At 34.6% G+C, this 18,553-nt stretch overlaps 7 protein-coding genes and 4 pseudogenes across 11 annotated transcripts, besides 3 other annotated features; 4 read left to right on the forward strand and 7 right to left on the reverse strand.

The window, feature by feature from the left end:
* Positions 1-8,067: part of a mobile genetic element that runs on past the window's edge.
* Positions 1-18,553: part of a mobile genetic element that runs on past both edges of the window.
* TVAGG3_0006060 (His-Me finger endonucleases family) lies at positions 3,359-4,063 on the reverse strand (the record flags this gene model as incomplete). The annotated part of the gene is made up of 1 exon (XM_051219779.1): positions 3,359-4,063. The coding sequence occupies one exon, from the start codon at positions 4,061-4,063 to the stop codon at positions 3,359-3,361; it is 705 nt and encodes a 234-aa protein (XP_051104765.1).
* On the forward strand, positions 5,626-6,690 carry TVAGG3_0006070 (uncharacterized protein; the record flags this gene model as incomplete). Its single annotated transcript, XM_051219780.1, has 1 exon — positions 5,626-6,690. The coding sequence occupies one exon, from the start codon at positions 5,626-5,628 to the stop codon at positions 6,688-6,690; it is 1,065 nt and encodes a 354-aa protein (XP_051104766.1).
* TVAGG3_0006080 (uncharacterized protein) lies at positions 7,398-7,634 on the forward strand (the record flags this gene model as incomplete). Its single annotated transcript, XM_051219781.1, has 1 exon — positions 7,398-7,634. One exon carries the CDS (start codon positions 7,398-7,400, stop codon positions 7,632-7,634), a length of 237 nt encoding a protein of 78 aa, XP_051104767.1.
* Positions 7,800-8,067: a terminal%2Cinverted (terminal inverted repeat of Maverick transposon ID:TVAGG3_0006020).
* Positions 8,325-9,092, reverse strand: TVAGG3_0006090 (phage tail repeat-like family; the record flags this gene model as incomplete). Its single annotated transcript, XM_051219782.1, has 1 exon — positions 8,325-9,092. The coding sequence occupies one exon, from the start codon at positions 9,090-9,092 to the stop codon at positions 8,325-8,327; it is 768 nt and encodes a 255-aa protein (XP_051104768.1).
* TVAGG3_0006100 lies at positions 9,129-9,884 on the reverse strand (annotated as a pseudogene). The gene has a single exon. A coding segment is annotated over exon 1 (756 nt).
* TVAGG3_0006110 lies at positions 9,922-10,880 on the reverse strand (annotated as a pseudogene). Its single transcript has one exon. A coding segment is annotated over exon 1 (959 nt).
* Positions 11,770-11,982, forward strand: TVAGG3_0006120 (uncharacterized protein; the record flags this gene model as incomplete). The annotated part of the gene is made up of 1 exon (XM_051219783.1): positions 11,770-11,982. The coding sequence occupies one exon, from the start codon at positions 11,770-11,772 to the stop codon at positions 11,980-11,982; it is 213 nt and encodes a 70-aa protein (XP_051104769.1).
* Positions 12,312-12,850, reverse strand: TVAGG3_0006130 (annotated as a pseudogene). The gene has a single exon. A coding segment is annotated over exon 1 (539 nt).
* On the forward strand, positions 16,018-16,230 carry TVAGG3_0006140 (uncharacterized protein; the record flags this gene model as incomplete). Its single annotated transcript, XM_051219784.1, has 1 exon — positions 16,018-16,230. One exon carries the CDS (start codon positions 16,018-16,020, stop codon positions 16,228-16,230), a length of 213 nt encoding a protein of 70 aa, XP_051104770.1.
* Positions 16,482-17,096, reverse strand: TVAGG3_0006150 (uncharacterized protein; the record flags this gene model as incomplete). Its single annotated transcript, XM_051219785.1, has 1 exon — positions 16,482-17,096. The coding sequence occupies one exon, from the start codon at positions 17,094-17,096 to the stop codon at positions 16,482-16,484; it is 615 nt and encodes a 204-aa protein (XP_051104771.1).
* On the reverse strand, positions 17,616-18,373 carry TVAGG3_0006160 (annotated as a pseudogene). Its single transcript has one exon. A coding segment is annotated over exon 1 (758 nt).

Genomic DNA, 18,553 nt, shown 5'->3' on the forward strand with positions numbered 1-18,553 from the left:
GGATCATTTACGCTCATTACGATGAAGAAATCATGACAAAACATATACGTTCATGTTTGACAAAACATATACGTTCATGTTTGACAAAACATATACGATGAAGTCTTGACAAAACATATACGTTCATGTTTGACAAAGCATATACGATGAAATCATGACAAAACATATACGTACATGTTTGACAAAACATATACGAAGAAGTCATGACAAAACATATACGATGAAGTTTCGACAAATCATTTACGATGAAATCATGACAAAGCATATACGCTCATTACGATGAAGAAATCATTAAAATTCATGAGGTGAGAAAAGAGGTGAGAAAAGAGGTGAGATCTCACCTCTTCACCTAAAATATATTTTTGGATCATTTACGCTCATTACGATGAAGAAATCATGACAAAGCATGTACGAAGAAGTCATGACAAAACATATACGATGAAGTTTCGACAAATCATTTATGATGAAATCATGACAAAGCATATACGATGAAATCATGACAAAACATATACGTTCATGTTTGACAAATCATTTACGTTCATTACGATGAAGAAGTCATGACAAAACATGTACGTTCATGTTTGACAAATCATTTACGTTCATTACGATGAAGAAGTCATGACAAAACATGTACGAAGAAATCATGACAAAGCATATACGAAGAAATCATGAAAATTCAATGAGGTGAGAAAAGAGGTGAGATCTCACCTCTTCACCTAAACATTATTTTTGGGTCATTTACGCTCATTACGATGAAATCATGACAAAACATATACGTAAACATTTATTTCCTGTGTTGTTGTCAAAATGTCATGTTGTCACACTTTTTCAGAGAAGTTCATTAACCTGGTAGCACATGGTAACATGGTAGCACCTTCAGTTATTCAAAAATAATTCATAACTGCCTTCCTCCTGTGTTGTTGTCAAAATGTCATGTTGTCACACTTTTTCAGAGAAGTTCATTAACCGAGTGACACATGGTGACGTAGTGACACCTTCAGTTATTCAAAAATAATTCATAACTGCCTTCCTCCTGTGTTGTTGTCAAAAATGTCATGTTGTCACACTTTTTCAGAGAAGTTCATTAACCTGGTAGCACATGGTAACATGGTAGCACCTTCAGTTATTCAAAAATAATTCATAACTGCCTTCCTCCTGTGTTGTTGTCAAAATGTCATGTTGTCACACTTTTTCAGAGAAGTTCATTAACCTGGTAGCACATGGTAACATGGTAGCACCTTCAGTTATTCAAAATAATTCATAACTGCCTTCCTCCTGTGTTGTTGTCAAAAATGTCATGTTGTCACACTTTTCAGAGAAGTTCATTAACCTGGTAGCACATGGTAACATGGTAGCACCTTCAGTTATTCAAAAATAATTCATAACTGCCTTCCTCCTGTGTTGTTGTCAAAATGTCATGTTGTCACACTTTTCAGAGAAGTTCATTAACCTGTAGCACATGGTAACATGGTAGCACCTTCAGTTATTCAAAAATAATTCATAACTGCCTTCCTCCTGTGTTGTTTGTCAAAATGTCATGTTGTCACACTTTTTCAGAGAAGTTCATTAACCGAGTACACATGGTGACGTAGTGACACCTTCAGTTATTCAAAAATAATTCATAACTGCCTTCCTCCTGTGTTGTTGTCAAACATGAACGTAAACATTATTTTTGGTTCATTTACACTCATTACGATGAAATCAATGACAAAACATGTACGATGAAATCATGACAAAACATATACGTTTAGTTTCGATGAAATCATCATGACAAAACATATACGATTAATCATGACAAAACATTTACGATGAAATCATGACAAAACATATACGCTCATGTTTGACAAAACATATACGATGAAGTCTATGAACATAATAATATTTCAAACCAGGAGCCAAATTCTTGCGATTTTCATATGGAATCTCTTCTCTCGTTTTCCGAGGTAAGCAATTATATGAAATCATTTACACTCATTACGATTAAATCATGACAAAACATTTACGTTCATGTTTGACAAAACATATACGCTCATTACGATGAAGAAATCTATGACAAAACATGTACGATTAAATCATGACAAAAACATATACGATGAAATCATGACAAAACATTTACGATTAAATCATGACAAAACATATACGATGAAATCATGACAAAACATTTACGATTAAATCATGACAAAACATTTACGAAGAAGTTTATTTCCTGGACTGTTGTCTAAATGTCATGTTGTCAGTAATTTTAAGAGAAGTTAATTAACCTGGTGACATGGTGACGTAGTGACACCTAAAAACCATCTACCCTAAACATTATTTTTGCTGAATTCAACAACAAAATGAACGAGGTCAGGATGTATGCAAATACCTTTGAATTCATTCATAAATGCCTTAGTAAGCTCATAAAATGCTTGTTTTTGCATCACATTTTGACGAAGTGAAGATCTTCACTTCGTCAAAAATGTTTTGCATTCTCTACTGTATCTTCGAGTTCTTCTTCATCTAACTTCTCATGAACTTTCTTATCTATGGAGTCCATAATATCTTTGACATAAAATGCATACTTTACAGAGCACCATTCAGCAACAAAATGAACGAGGTCAGGATGTATGCAAATACCTTTGAATTCATTCATAAATGCCTTAGTAAGCTCATAAAATGTTTGTTTTGAGGTCGAGCCACTTTTGGCTTGACCGTATTCTTTCAACCAAAACTCAAGAATTTTCCTGTGTGAATTTTGTATAAAAAGCAACCGTCTGAATTCAGGCGGTTGTTATATTCTTCACAAAACATTTACGATTAAATCATGACAAAACATATACGATTAAATCATGACAAAACATATACGAAGAAATCTATGACAAAACATATACGATGAAATCATGACAAAACATTTACGCTCATTACGATGAAATCATGACAAAACATGTACGATGAAGAAGTCATGAAAATTCATGAGGTGAGAAAAGAGGTGAGAAAAGAGGTGAGAAAAGAGGTGAGATCTCACCTCTTCACCTAAAATATATTTTTGGATCATTTACGCTCATTACGATGAAGAAATCTATGACAAAACATTTACGATGAAGAAATCATGAAAATTCAATGAGGTGAGAAAAGAGGTGAGAAAAGAGGTGAGATCTCACCTCTTCACCTAAAATATATTTTTGAATCATTTACGCTCATTACGATGAAGAAATCTATGACAAAACATGTACGATGAAATCATGACAAAACATGTACGATGAAATCATGACAAAACATTTACGATTAAATCATGACAAATCATTTATGTTATACAGTAATGTTAGTCATGAATGTTTGTCCTACGTGTTGGCGTTAGTGTTGAAAAATAATGTTTGTCCTACATGAAGCCGTACAAGCGTTTGAATTTGTTTATGCATAAGATTACTCTCTTGTTTTCTGTATCTATCATACAAACATAAGCAGCACCTGTTTTTGTAAAGTTTATATGAAGTTTTCGATAGTTAAGACCTGTATAATAATAGAATGCGTCCTCATTCTCAACATAGTAGTAGAACTCAAACGAATGCTTACCATAAGCTGTTATTTCAACAGCTTCGTCAGATATTTCATCAACGAACTCATAAACTATATCGCCATACTTGCTTTTATTTCTATTGTTTTCAGATCTAGAACACCAACGAAGGTTTGAGATTCTGTTGTCCGTTCTATCATGATTTATATGGTCTATTTCTTTCAAATTGTTTGGATTTTCAATCCACTGTTCTGCAATAATTCTATGCTTTAAGTACATTTTGTTGTTTAAACTAAGCTCAATATAACCATGATTATTTAAGCATTCACTCTTAATATGTTTGTTTTTCTTTCGACGAATAGTAAAAGGATATGTCGTACAAATCTCATAATCTTCATGATTTCTCAATGTTTCCCATTGAGTTTGTTCCCCACTAACGTTCTCATTGACGTCCTCAATATCTTCTTCCTCACTGAACTCGTCAATATTTTCACTAGCTCCTTCTGTAATGTTTTCATCGGCATTGTCATTGACTTCTTCGGTAATGTTAGATGTTGTTGTTTCGCTCATGTTCTTTCACTAATGTTAAAAGTTATGTTGTACGAATTTTGAACAGAATTTAGAGCAGTTATGAAACAATGAAGTACTTTTACGCTATTGAAAGGAACTATGAGAGTGAAGTACATGACAGCAATGACAAAAGGAACTAATATCAAACCTAATGAAATCGCTCACGAGGACATAGAGTTTAACAAGTACTTTGTGGAGTATCTTATAAGTGAAGAGTATGTAAGACCTTACTTCATGTTTGACAGCATGAATGAGGATGTTATTTCATGGTTAAAGAATATAAGCAATGTTTTCGGTAAGTACGTCATAGATGACAAAGGTCTTGTTGTATTTTATGAGACAGCAATACGAACACAGGAACTAATGGATATTATGCATCAACAGCAAAGAAAGGATTTAGTACTATTGGCATGAATGAACATTGCAGGAATGACATATACAACCTATGCTCACGAAAGCCTTACACAAAAGCAATACAAATGATAGAACATAAGTGTCTAAGGTCAGCAAATGAAATCATTACTGTCAGTGGTTATGAAAGAACTGTTAGCAAAGATGAGTGGAAACAGCTATTCATATTAAGGAAGGACGTTGCTGAACTAGTTAAACCTGTTGCACAAACATTGTTTCAGATAAGACCAGCAATGACTAAGAACCCTTTGACCTTAGTCAATGAGACCATAGAGGTTGAAGATAATGACATGAAAGAACTAGGAATGAATGAGAGAAGTTGTGAAGGATGTTTGAGTCAAAACACATGGTTCTTCAGAGCTGTTAAGAAACTTAGTAAAGAACGACAGAAATATTTTATAGAGAAGTATTGCAAAGGATGTGTAAATGAATTGCTTGAAATAGAACTTAGAGACACTTTCACACTAAAGGACTTGAGAAGAAATAAGTACATGAGTGAGGACGGTATTGACATAGCTAGTGTTATAAATGACTTAAGAAGATGTGTTGTTGTTATTGACGGAGCACGTATGACATATCTAGTGAAAGATTATGATGGAATACGAGACACAACAACACTTGTGTCAGTAGATAGCAAGGAATTCAATAAGCTCATGAAGAGTATTTATGTAGGACGTATTGAGGAGAAGGATGTGAACGCACTGATGATTTATGAAGCGGGTCAGAACAAGAACTATCTTATGAAGTCAGGCATGAGATTCTTTGACGAAAGAGATGACATTTACAGCTATTTCAGAGGATATGAGTATGAGGTACTGAATGAAGTAGATGAGAACGTTATTGAAGGATATTTGAAACATGTTCACGATGTCATATGTAATGAGGATGAAGAGCTTTATGAGTATGTTTTGAACTGGTTCGCCTACATCGTTCAAAATCCTTGTGGAAAGACTGGAACAGTACTTTTGTTAATAGGAAAGCAAGGAACTGGTAAGAATGTACTTAGTAATGTTCTATGCGAGCTCATTAGCAAGTACGCCAACAATAATATAACGGCAATAGAGAATGTGGTTGGTAGATTCAATGCTGCTATTGAGAACATGAAGCTCATCGTATGCAATGAACTAAGCTCATGCGATACGTCTAAGGTCATGAACCACGACGCACTAAAGTCAATAGTAACAGAGACTCAGTTGGACTTAAATCAGAAGTGTCAGCCAGTAAGAAAGATAGAGAATGTTTGTAATATCATCATGATATCTAACAACTTCAACTCAGTAAAGATTGATAAAGACGACAGAAGATTTGTTGTCATTGACGTAAGCAGCAGATACAAAGGAAATTACGAATATTTCTCAAATCTCATTGAAAGCTTTAATGAAGAGTTTTATTCAAACTTACTGACGTACTTCATGAAGAAAGATTTAAGTGAATTTGATGTAAGGAAGATACCATTCACCAGGGCTAAACAAGAACTCATCGAAATGAACAAAACACCTTACCAAATGTTTTACGAGGAGTTCTATGAAAAGTTTGTATCCGGATGGAATTGTACAGAGTGCTACAGAAGATATAAAGAATTTGCGAAGGAGAATGAATTCTTTGCATGTAGTTCAAATGTATTTGGCGGCAAGATGAGAGAATTTGTGAAGAGAAGTAGAAAGCGAGACGGTTCTGCAAGAAGTTATATTTACGAAGCAAGTATGATATTAGAAGGTCGTGGAAAGAAAGAAACAGTGAATTATGAGGAAGTGCTTGAAAAATTCATGGAGTACATGGGAAGCAATATAACATACAACAAAGACATATATAGTGAGTTTAAGTACTACTGTGAACAGCATGAGATTGAAGTAATGAGTAAAGGAGACTTTGAAACGCTTATGAAAGACAGTGAGGAGGTCATACATGAGAACAGTGTTGAAATAGTTCATGAGAACAGTGAGGAGGTCATACATGAGAACAGTGTTGAAATAGTTCACGATGTCGTTCGTGAAGAAGCCATTGCAACAAAGAATGAGATAAAGGATTTCATAGAACTTAACAAGGAGGAGTTTAAAGAAGGCTATGAAGTGAAAAGATGTGAAGAAGATTTCTTGGCGTATTTGAAGAAAAAGAGACTAAAGTCAATGGCTCAAAATAAGTTTCAATCGATGTTTGAAAAGAAACGTTTGAGCTATGGTGGTGTAAGAAGCACACATTACTTTGTTAAGAAGTGAGGACATTTATTTTTGTCGTTAGTGTTGGAGTTTGTGTTTGTTGTTAGTGTTTGTCATTTGTGCTGAAGTTAGTACTTGATGTTAGTGTTGGAGTTTGTGTTTGTTGTTAGTGTTTGTCATTTGTGCTGAAGTTAGTACTTGATGTTAGTGTTGGAGTTTGTGTTTGTTGTTAGTGAGAGAATAAATTAAATCATGAACTTTGCCATGGTCTCTGTCCCTAGTAGTTTTCATTAAGTTCTGGAAATAATGAAAGTCATAAACTTTGCCATGGTCTCTGTCCCTAGTAGTTTTCATTATCTCACAGAGTTAATGAAAGTCATACTTTCTATCAGATGAAGCATGCAGCTGAACATAATGAAAGTTAGTGAGTTTGCCACGAGTTATGAATAAAATATTGGCATATTAGATGAGATAGCTGATGAAACAGATGAAGATAAATTAAATCTTGGACTTTGCCACACTCTGTCCCTAGTTCCTCAAAATCCTTGACAACGTTGCTTAGAAATTTTGGTTCAAAACCTCATCTGATTTTAATCTGTTATGCTACCTGTTAAGTTTCGCGAGATTATAAATGTCATGGAGTTATATAAAAAGGAGGGACAGCTAGGGACACTGGAAGTACTTGTAAGGCTATCTGTTAAGATTGCATGAAATACTAAAAAGTCATGAAATCCATTATCGCTGTGCTATCTTCACCTTAGAGTAAAATGACAAATAAAGTCACTGAAGCAATGAAACAAAAGTTTTTGGTAGAATACATTAAATCAGGAACTATTCCAGAAGGTTTTTACATTCATACTATGAAGGATGGTAGAGTTCAGTTTAGAAAGATAAAGCAACCATTAGATAGAGAAGGAATTTTGAGAAAGATTAAACTTCATGAGGACAACATTGCTAAACTTAAGAAGAAGTTAGAAGAGTTGGAGAAAGGAAGAGAGTTATAAAGCAATGAATTCAACAGGGTGAAAAAAGAGGTGAGATCTCACCACTTCACCTAAATTTATTTTTGTGCTATGTTTTCATACGTGTGAGGGTGGTGATATCATTTATTTTTAAGTTTATTTTTTATTTTACTGAAAATTTTTATTTGGATGTACGTTAAGAAGTTAGAGAAAGTTTATGGCTTCAAGTATGACTACAATAGGGTTAACACTGATGATGAAGATATTGAGGAAAATTTATGAGAACATTAGTGAAGTTGTTAGTGAGAACGATAGTGAGGTGAAATTGTTGGCGGCTTTGTAAATATTTAAGGTTAAGTTAGTTTTTGCGTTCATGTTGTAAAATATACGTTAACGGTTTTGTAAAGTGTCAAATTCACAAGTATTGGGTAAGGTGGAACGCAGTGCCACCATACCCAAGACTTGTATACTAACTTGCGTCAGGAGTGTTGGAGTAAATTGGTAAAAAGTAGTCGTAAGGGTTTATTTTTGTTTGATGTACAACATTTTTGTCAAAGAACCTTTTCACTTCAGCTCTGTTAGTAAATCCCCAACTCTTTGCAGCTTCATTGAACTTCTTAAATGACCTCCATGAATGTTGTTCGAATACTTCTTTCAAGCTCATTTATGTAAAGTTAAAGATTTTATTCAAGACGGTAAGCCTTGACCCAAAGGGTCTAGGCTCAAGCGCGTTCATTGAACGCGGTACCATGCGAATACAGTCATAAATGGTGGCATGTAATCTTCACCCGAGCCTGTTGGATTTGTTGTGAAAGTATGGACATGATTTCCTCCTGGTTCAGTTGGTCGAAAAGTCTTTTTTGCTGAATTGTTATAAGATGGAGATAAAACGTCATTGCCAGCTTTATAGTCTGAGTTGTATAATGGGTGGTCTCTTAATGAGTGGCTATGGTCGCCAGAAAAGTTTGTCGTTCCTGTATGAGTGTGCGCAGGTAAGTTTGCTTCTTTAATTTTCTTTGAGCCTCCTGTTTGCTTTGAAGAGTTAGCACAGTATAAGAATTTGTCTACAATCTGCTGCCATGTACCAAAACCCAGAACTGTTGCTGGATTTGTTGAATTCATTGATGTATATAAAGAACCAACAGGATATAATGTTTGAAGTATTTCAGTCTTTAATGTTTGAAGCTCTGTTTTGTCAGCTTTCTTATCATATAAATCTTGAGCAGTGAATTTAACATTATTTTCATCATCCATGACATAAACATTTTTACAGCTAATGTCTTTCTTCGTTGTTATGTTTTCATTCGATGTTAAACCTTGTGGAAAGTTAGGAGGTTTATAATATAATGCATCCCCACCAGTTCCGCCAACCGTTCCTTCAATACTTTCTATAGCAACAGTTGAGAAGGAGTTATGTGTATGTTCTTTATCTGCTTTCTTATCTAACATTGCTGGTAGTTCATGTGTTTCAAAGTTTCTGACATGACCTTCGATATTCATACATTTGTTATTTAAGGAGTTTAGTGTATCTTTTACGCTTGTACTTGGATTCTCTAAAGGTGCACTTGAACCAAGGGTATAGTTCAATATTATGTCGTCTGCTCTAACAGTAGTGAAGGATTCATGTGTATGGTTCTTGTCAGCTTTACTATTTAATGTAGCTTGAAGTTCATTTATATCGGAGATATTGTGTTTATGAGATTTCAAAACTTTGTTCGTTGCGTCAAGTTCATCTTTGTCAGCTTTACTTTTAATAGCATCTTCAAAAGTTATTTTTGCCTTAACTCTCAAAGTAAATCTTGGTTCAACTAATACACCGTTAACAAAGAAGTATGAAGCATAAATTTCATTGTTATAACCAAATGCTTCTGGTGCTTTACCTGTGTCATACTGTACAGTACAGTGTATGTCATAACCTTTAGCACGAATGAATTTATATCTTCTTTCATTAACATCTTCAGTGCTTATTTGTTCATCCTGTGTTAAATATCCATGGTAGTCCGTTATAATCTGTTCGTCTGAACTTATATAATGAACATGGTTTTTATCTGCTTTTTCGGCTAATTTCTCTTCTATCTCATTTATTTCAAGTTCATACCTACCACCACCTCCCAAAGAAGTATTTTTCTTCAGCTCTTGAAGAACGTCCACTTCGCCATCTTTGGTGTCAATAATGAGACTTTGAGTTAAAACCTTTCCTGTCTTAATGGATGTTTGTAAAACTTCTTCTTCACCGTGTTCGGGGTCATGGTCGTCATCATATCTTGTGAAATCAGAGATGTTGTCATACATTAAGCATATCTGTCTCAAAAGTTCTGTTATTTGAAACTGGAACGAAAGATATACAGAACTTTCATCATCTCCTAAAGTCAAGTCTGCTTTCTTAAGTATTTCTTGAATGTATGCAATGAGAACAGAGTACCTTGGAAAATATTCGAACAATATTTCATTAGCTGTTGGTTTTGGTGGTTCTTCTGGAGTTTCTGTTGTTTCAGTTCCTTCTGTAGGTTCTGTTGGAGTTTCTGCATCTCTTGACTTCAATGCTCTTGCTCTCAAAGACCTAAATGTTAGAGCACCAGGTTTTACAAAGGACTTTATAAATGCTTTAATAGTTCCTGGTAAGTTATTGTTAGCATTAAGTAAGTTCCTTATGCTTCCATCATGTACGTCCATAGCACTATGTAAAAAATCTATACTTTTCTTGTAGTCAGCAATAGACTGACTGTGATTTTTTAAAGATTTGTCAATACCTTTAAGCCAATCTTCATGCATGTCTGATACTGAGCCAAGAATATCATTTGCTTCCTTTAGTGTATTTTGTGCTTGTCGTAAAGTATCCAATCCCGTACGTGCATTGTTTGCTATACGTCTTACAGTATCTATTTGACTCCTTGTTTCTTGCATCCAACCAGATAAAGTTTTAATAGTATCCGAACCATTTGAAATGAAGTTCAAAGCATTTTTAACGTCATCTAAAGCTTCTTCACCAAGTACTGCCCATATCTTTCCGATTTGGTATTGAAGAACTCCATATGAAGCAGCTGTTAAACCAGTATTTATAAGGTTCCATATCCATGATTTAGCAGTTTTTCCATCCTTTCCATCTTCACCATCCAAACCGTTTTCGCCTTGAGGTCCTTGTATTCCTTGTATTCCTTGTGGTCCTTGAGGTCCGGTGTCACCCTTCTCTCCTTTCAGTTCATCTTTATGTTCGTTATAATATTCTAATGTCATAAGGTGTACATCATTACTGCTACCAGCAACGCCGAGAATTTGTTTCTCATTCATGACTAAATTCTTTAGGCATTTAATGTTGTCGTCAAATCGAAAGCTCTTTAACAATTCAATGAGAACATTTAATACTTTCACTAATGAGGCATCTACTGTAGAATTTATATATTGCACCGTTCCATCATTTATGATGGGAACCTTGCTTGTTGTAATGAATGGGTCATAAGTGTTAAAAGTATCGAAATCAATGACTTTTTTAGTTTTTCCATCGTCAATGACTAAATCATTGCCTTCAATGGTTAAAGTTGAGTTTTCGTTTACTAGTTCATGTGCTCTTCTTGCTTCATTTGTTTCATACGCATATGCAGCAATAGTCATATTTTAATGAGAATAAAATGTTGTTCTATTTGCAAAGTACAGACCCAAACGAATACGGGACAGTAAAGCTACAAACAAACTTAGGTCTTCAGAATGAAGCGCTTGCTTTCAGAGTTGTTGACTTCAATACTATCGCAACTTTTGTCATAACAGATGAAACAGATTTCATAGAGATTGAAATAGATGACAAAAGAAGTGTTATAACATTTCCTAACAGAGCTGGGTATAGAATAGATAAAATTGCTGGAGTCATAGATACTCTCATAAATGAAGAAACTATTGACAACATAGATGTCGAACTCTCTTCTGAGGGAACATTGAAGTTCAGTTATGCGAAGGAGTTTAAGATAACACGAATGAGTCATAGAGTTCAATTGCTTCTGGGAGCATACCATATGACATTTCCTTTGAAAAGTGTTGACAAAACGATTGAGATGAAATCTGTTCCATACGTATGTTATGGTAATTGTTATACATTGAGTCTAAAATAGCTAATGTCACAGGCATTTCAGGAGTTAATAGTAAAGGTTCAGTAGAATATAAATCCTTCTGTTATGCAGTCAATTCAATGTTCATTCCAAACGTTCCTGTCATAGCAACTCATTTAGGTAAATGGGTTCGCATTAGTCCTCATAATTTGAAAGACATGCAATTCAGACTTGTTGACTTTCAAGGAGAGCCTGTAGAACTGAAGGCACCAGTGCGAATGACTGTTGAAGTTGACTTTTTAGAAAATATTAAATGCAACAGCTTACAAGAGAACTCAGAGCTAAAAATATAAAGTATGAATGTTATGTATTAGGTCATGAACTTTGGTTGTTGCTGTTTGATGAAACAAATGAGTTAGTTATGTCAGTCAAGAGAACAGAAAAATATTGTGTTAGTGAAAACTGCACCAAGTCAATAAGATTAGGTTTGCATTATGAAGATGAGTTCGATACTGTTGAAGAAGTTTTGGATAGATATTACAAATTGCTAACTTGAAATTTTTTGACTGACGGCGCAAAGCGCCAAGACCGAAGGTCCTGACTGCTTTAATTTACTAAAACATATTTCAAACAAAGCTTATAGTCAGTAGATAGTTTTGTATATTCATTCGAATATTTATACTTAAACTCAACTCCTGTAGTTCCTGGTGTTTCAATGATGCGGATGTTACCTATTTTCATGAATAGTGGAGTTTGACCACAGCATTCGATTTCAGGGTCGAGATAGTCAATGACACATTGTTTCCCTGTTATTTGTGAGATAACATTTTCAAGGTCCTCCTTTGTTAGAATTATTTGGTTCTTGCTTATAAGATTTGTCAAAAGCTTCTTATCGTCTTTGAGTAAAATTGTTTGGTATAACTGAAGAAGGTAATGGTCTACGTTATCTGAAGGATTTGTTTGAACATTTGTGTAAGGGTTGTCGTTGGCTTCTCTTGAAAGAATTTGGTCCAGTGGTGGATACTCTAACTTAACATCTGATGTAGCGTTAGCGTTTGAAGCTGTGTTTAAATTCACCGACTTAAGTTCTGGTTCTTTTTCTTTCAAACACTCCGAACTATAGTTCTTTATGACAATATTGTTTGTCGTTCGTGAGTCAACATTTGATGTTGGTTCAATTGGAACATTAACGGCACCAGCTAAGATGGATTTGCTTCTCATTTCATATAGAATAAAAACCTTTTATATGTATGAAATGAACAATATACTCGACAAGGGTTTGAATGTAAAGCTAACGAATGAAAATATTGTTGAATTCACTGAGACAGGTGCTGTGTATAAAGATGTAGAACTACTGAACAAATGAGATAAGGGAAGAAGCAGGAACATGAACAAAGGGTGGAAGCCTATAAAAATTATCATATAAATCTTGAGCAGTGAATTTAACATTATTTTCATCATCCATGACATAAACATTTTTACAGCTAATGTCTTTCTTCGTTGTTATGTTTTCATTCGATGTTAAACTTGTGGAAAGTTAGGAGGTTTATAATATAATGCATCCCCACCAGTTCCGCCAACCGTTCCTTCAATACTTTCTATAGCAACAGTTGAGAAGGAGTTTATGTGTATGTTCTTTATCTGCTTTCTTTCTAACATTGCTGGTAGTTCATGTGTTTCAAAGTTTCTGACATGACCTTCGATATTTCATACATTTGTTATTTAAGGAGTTTAGTGTATCTTTTACGCTTGTACTTGGATTCTCTAAAGGTGCACTTGAACCAAGGGTATAGTTCAATATTATGTCGTCTGCTCTAACAGTAGTGAAGGATTCATGTGTATGGTTCTTGTCAGCTTTACTATTTAATGTAGCTTGAAGTTCATTTATATCGGAGATATTGTGTTTATGAGATTTCAAAACTTTGTTCGTTGCGTCAAGTTCATCTTTGTCAGCTTTACTTTTAATAGCATCTTCAAAGTTATTTTTGCCTTAACTCTCAAAGTAAATCTTGGTTCAACTAATACACCGTTAACAAAGAAGTATGAAGCATAAATTTCATTGTTATAACCAAATGCTTCTGGTGCTTTACCTGTGTCATACTGTACAGTACAGTGTATGTCATAACCTTTAGCACGAATGAATTTATATCTTCTTTCATTAACATCTTCAGTGCTTATTTGTTCATCCTGTGTTAAATATCCATGGTAGTCCGTTATAATCTGTTCGTCTGAACTTATATAATGAACATGGTTTTTATCTGCTTTTTCGGCTAATTTCTCTTCTATCTCATTTATTTCAAGTTCATGCCTACCACCACCTCCCAGAAGTAATTTTTCTTCAGCTCTTGAAGAACGTCCACTTCGCCATCTTTGGTGTCAATAATGAGACTTTGAGTTAAAACCTTTCCTGTCTTAATGGATGTTTGTAAAACTTCTTCTTCACCGTGTTCGGGTCATGGTCGTCATCATATCTTGTGAAATCAGAGATGTTGTCATACATTAAGCATATCTGTCTCAAAAGTTCTGCTATTTGAAACTGGAACGAAAGATATACAGAACTTTCATCATCTCCTAAAGTCAAGTCTGCTTTCTTAAGTATTTCTTGAATGTATGCAATGAGAACAGAGTACCTTGGAAAATATTCGAACAATATTTCATTAGCTGTTGGTTTTGGTGGTTCTTCTGGAGTTTCTGTTGTTTCAGTTCCTTCTGTAGGTTCTGTTGGAGTTTCTGCATCTCTTGACTTCAATGCTCTTGCTCTCAAAGACCTAAATGTTAGAGCACCAGGTTTTACAAAGGACTTTATAAATGCTTTAATAGTTCCTGGTAAGTTATTGTTAGCATTAAGTAAGTTCCTTATGCTTCCATCATGTACGTCCATAGCACTATGTAAAAAATCTATACTTTTCTTGTAGTCAGCAATAGACTGACTGTGATTTTTTAAAGATTTGTCAATACCTTTAAGCCAATCTTCATGCATGTCTGATACTGAGCCAAGAATATCATTTGCTTCCTTTAGTGTATTTTGTGCTTGTCGTAAGTATCCAATCCCGTACGTGCATTGTTTGCTATACGTCTTACAGTATCTATTTGACTCCTTGTTTCTTGCATCCAACCAGAATAAAGTTTTAATAGTATCCGAACCATTTGAAATGAAGTTCAAAGCATTTTTAACGTCATCTAAAACTTCTTCACCAAGTACTGCCCATATCTTTCCGATTTGGTATTGAAGAACTCCATATGAAGCAGCTGTTAAACCAGTATTTATAAGGTTCCATATCCATGATTTAGCAGTTTTTCCATCCTTTCCATCTTCACCATCCAAACCGTTTTCGCCTTGAGGTCCTTGTATTCCTTGTATTCCTTGTTGGTCCTTGAGGTCCGGTGTCACCCCTTCTCTCCTTTCAGTTCATCTTTATGTTCGTTATAATATTCTAATGTCATAAGGTGTACATCATTACTGCTACCAGCAACGCCGAGAATTTTGTTTCTCATTCATGACTAATTCTTTAGGCATTTAATGTTGTCGTCAAATCGAAAGCTCTTTAACAATTCAATGAGAACATTTAATACTTTCACTAATGAGGCATCTACTGTAGAATTTATATATTGCACCGTTCCATCATTTATGATGGGAACCTTGCTTGTTGTAATGAATGGGTCATAAGTGTTAAAAGTATCGAAATCAATGACTTTTTTAGTTTTTTCCATCGTCAATGACTAAATCATTGCCTTCAATGGTTAAAGTTGAGTTTTCGTTTACTAGTTCATGTGCTCTTCTTGCTTCATTTGTTTCATACGCATATGCAGCAATAGTCATATTTTAATGAGAATAAAATGTTGTTCTATTTGCAAAGTACAGACCCAAACGAATACGGGACAGTAAAGCTAACAAACAAACTTAGGTCTTCAGAATGAAGCGCTTGCTTTCAGAGTTGTTGACTTCAATACTATCGCAACTTTTGTCATAACAGATGAAACAGATTTCATAGAGATTGAAATAGATGACAAAAGAAGTGTTATAACATTTCCTAACAGAGCTGGGTATAGAATAGATAAAATTGCTGGAGTCATAGATACTCTCATAAATGAAGAAACTATTGACAACATAGATGTCGAACTCTCTTCTGAGGGAACATTGAAGTTCAGTTATGCGAAGGAGTTTAAGATAACACGAATGAGTCATAGAGTTCAATTGCTTCTGGGAGCATACCATATGACATTTCCTTTGAAAAGTGTTGACAAAACGATTGAGATGAAATCTGTTCCATACGTATGTTATGGTAATTGTTTATACATTGAGTCAAAATAGCTAATGTCACAGGCATTTCAGGAGTTAATAGTAAAGGTTCAGTAGAATATAAATCTTCTGTTATGCAGTCAATTCAATGTTCATTCCAAACGTTCCTGTCATAGCAACTCATTTAGGTAAATGGGTTCGCATTAGTCCTCATAATTTGAAAGACATGCAATTCAGACTTGTTGACTTTCAAGGAGAGCCTGTAGAACTGAAGGCACCAGTGCGAATGACTGTTGAAGTTGACTTTTTAGAAAATATTAAATGCAACAGCTTACAAGAGAACTCAGAGCTAAAAATATAAAGTATGAATGTTATGTATTAGGTCATGAACTTTGGTGTTGCTGTTTGATGAAACAAATGAGTTAGTTATGTCAGTCAAGAGAACAGAAAAATATTGTGTAGTGAAAACTGCACCAAGTCAATAAGATTAGGTTTGCATTATGAAGATGAGTTCGATACTGTTGAAGAAGTTTTGGATAGATATTACAAATTGCTAACTTGAAATTTTTTGACTGACGGCGCAAAGCGCCAAGACCGAAGGTCCTGACTGCTTTAATTTACTAAAACATATTTCAAACAAAGCTTATAGTCAGTAGATAGTTTTGTATACTCGTTCGAATATTTATACTTAAACTCAACTCCTGTAGTTCCTGGTGTTTCAATGATGCGGATGTTACCTATTTTCATGAATAGTGGAGTTTGACCACAGCATTCGATTTCAGGGTCGAGATAGTCAATGACACATTGTTTCCCTGTTATTTGTGAGATAACATTTTCAAGGTCCTCCTTTGTTAGAATTATTTGGTTCTTGCTTATAAGATTTGTCAAAAGCTTCTTATCGTCTTTGAGTAAAATTGTTTGGTATAACTGAAGAAGGTAATGGTCTACGTTATCTGAAGGATTTGTTTGAACATTTGTGTAAGGGTTGTCGTTGGCTTCTCTTGAAAGAATTTGGTCCAGTGGTGGATACTCTAACTTAACATCTGATGTAGCGTTAGCGTTTGAAGCTGTGTTTAAATTCACCGACTTAAGTTCTGGTTCTTTTTCTTTCAAACACTCCGAACTATAGTTCTTTATGACAATATTGTTTGTCGTTCGTGAGTCAACATTTGATGTTGGTTCAATTGGAACATTAACGGCACCAGCTAAGATGGATTTGCTTCTCATTTCATATAGAATAAAAACCTTTTATATGTATGAAATGAACAATATACTCGACAAGGGTTTGAATGTAAAGCTAACGAATGAAAATATTGTTGAATTCACTGAGACAGGTGCTGTGTATAAAGATGTAGAACTACTGAACAAAAGAGCATAAGGGAAGAAGCAGAACATGAACAAAGGGTGGAAGCCTATAAAAATTTATGTCAATGATGGCTCAGGAGGTTCAAACATAAAGTATGCAGAAAGTTATAGAGTTTATGCTCTCAAAGGTGAAAAGCCTTCATTTAAGAACAGCTATTCTAACGCATATCCTCAAAGCTAACGGATGGGGAAGTGGATGATATGAATGACAGCAAAAATATTAACAGAAATGGCGACAGAGATGCATGGAATTTGTTTACCATCAGTCAATTGAAGGTTAAACTTTAAAACAATGTTGGTCGTTCCCATGGAATATTTTTGACTTTAATGGTATTAGTCATGATATGAATCTCAAGGTATGAACGAGGAGAGATGAGAGACTTATATGCTTCCCAAATTTCTTCAAAAGGTAATGTTATACCTGACTGTTTCCAAATGAGTTCAATATCATAGCGTGAGAAACCTTGAAAGATAACGAAGTCAGTTATGAGACGTTTTATGTTTAAAGCTAAAAACCTCCATGTTTGCATAAGTATTGCTACAGTTAAATGGTAATGTCTGACTTTAGTTATGATGTTAGCTAATGGTGAGTCTGGTTTTGACACTAAACCTTTTCCGGCGAAGTCGTCACAAACTAATAAAGTGTTTGAAGGATATTTTTTGAAGGGGTATTTTGAAAGTTTTGACAGAATGTAGTTTGTAAGTCGTTTCATATCGTATACTCCTGAGTACTGACGTAAGTGGTGTTTGTCAATAATTCTTTCCATCTCCTCAGAAGTCTTTTGCATTCCTGACTGTATAAATTCAACGATGGCATAATATTTCCTCTTACGTCGAATGTAACGTTGAAGAAATTCAATGAGTTCACTGTCTGGAACTTTAACGACAGAGGCTTGAACTTTTGACATAAATGTTTTCGCTGTTGAGTCCATAGAGTCTGAAGTTGCTGATATAATGATTTGGTCATAGTAAGAGTCGTTTCCTAAACGCTCTGTTATGAGTATATGACGAATGAGGTTAAATGTCTTACCTGAACCCATCTTTCCACAATAGAAATACACACCATTTGAACAGAATTCATAATCTTTGCTGAAAGGAAGAATAAGAGAAGAGTTAAGTTTGTCTGTAGTTTCATTCATGTCTTCATCTACGTCATGTATTAAATGCTTCATTTTATCTCCATTAAAAATGCAAGTCAGAAATATTCAGAACATAGCACCGAGTCTAACTGACAAGAGTATAAAGATATACTATGAACATGTTATGATGAAACCAACCAAAATTCAAGAAAGTCAGTATACTTATGAATATCCAAGACA

This window comes from Trichomonas vaginalis, chromosome IV, assembly GCF_026262505.1.
Source record: "Trichomonas vaginalis G3 chromosome IV, whole genome shotgun sequence".
NCBI lineage: Eukaryota > Parabasalia > Trichomonadida > Trichomonadidae > Trichomonas > Trichomonas vaginalis.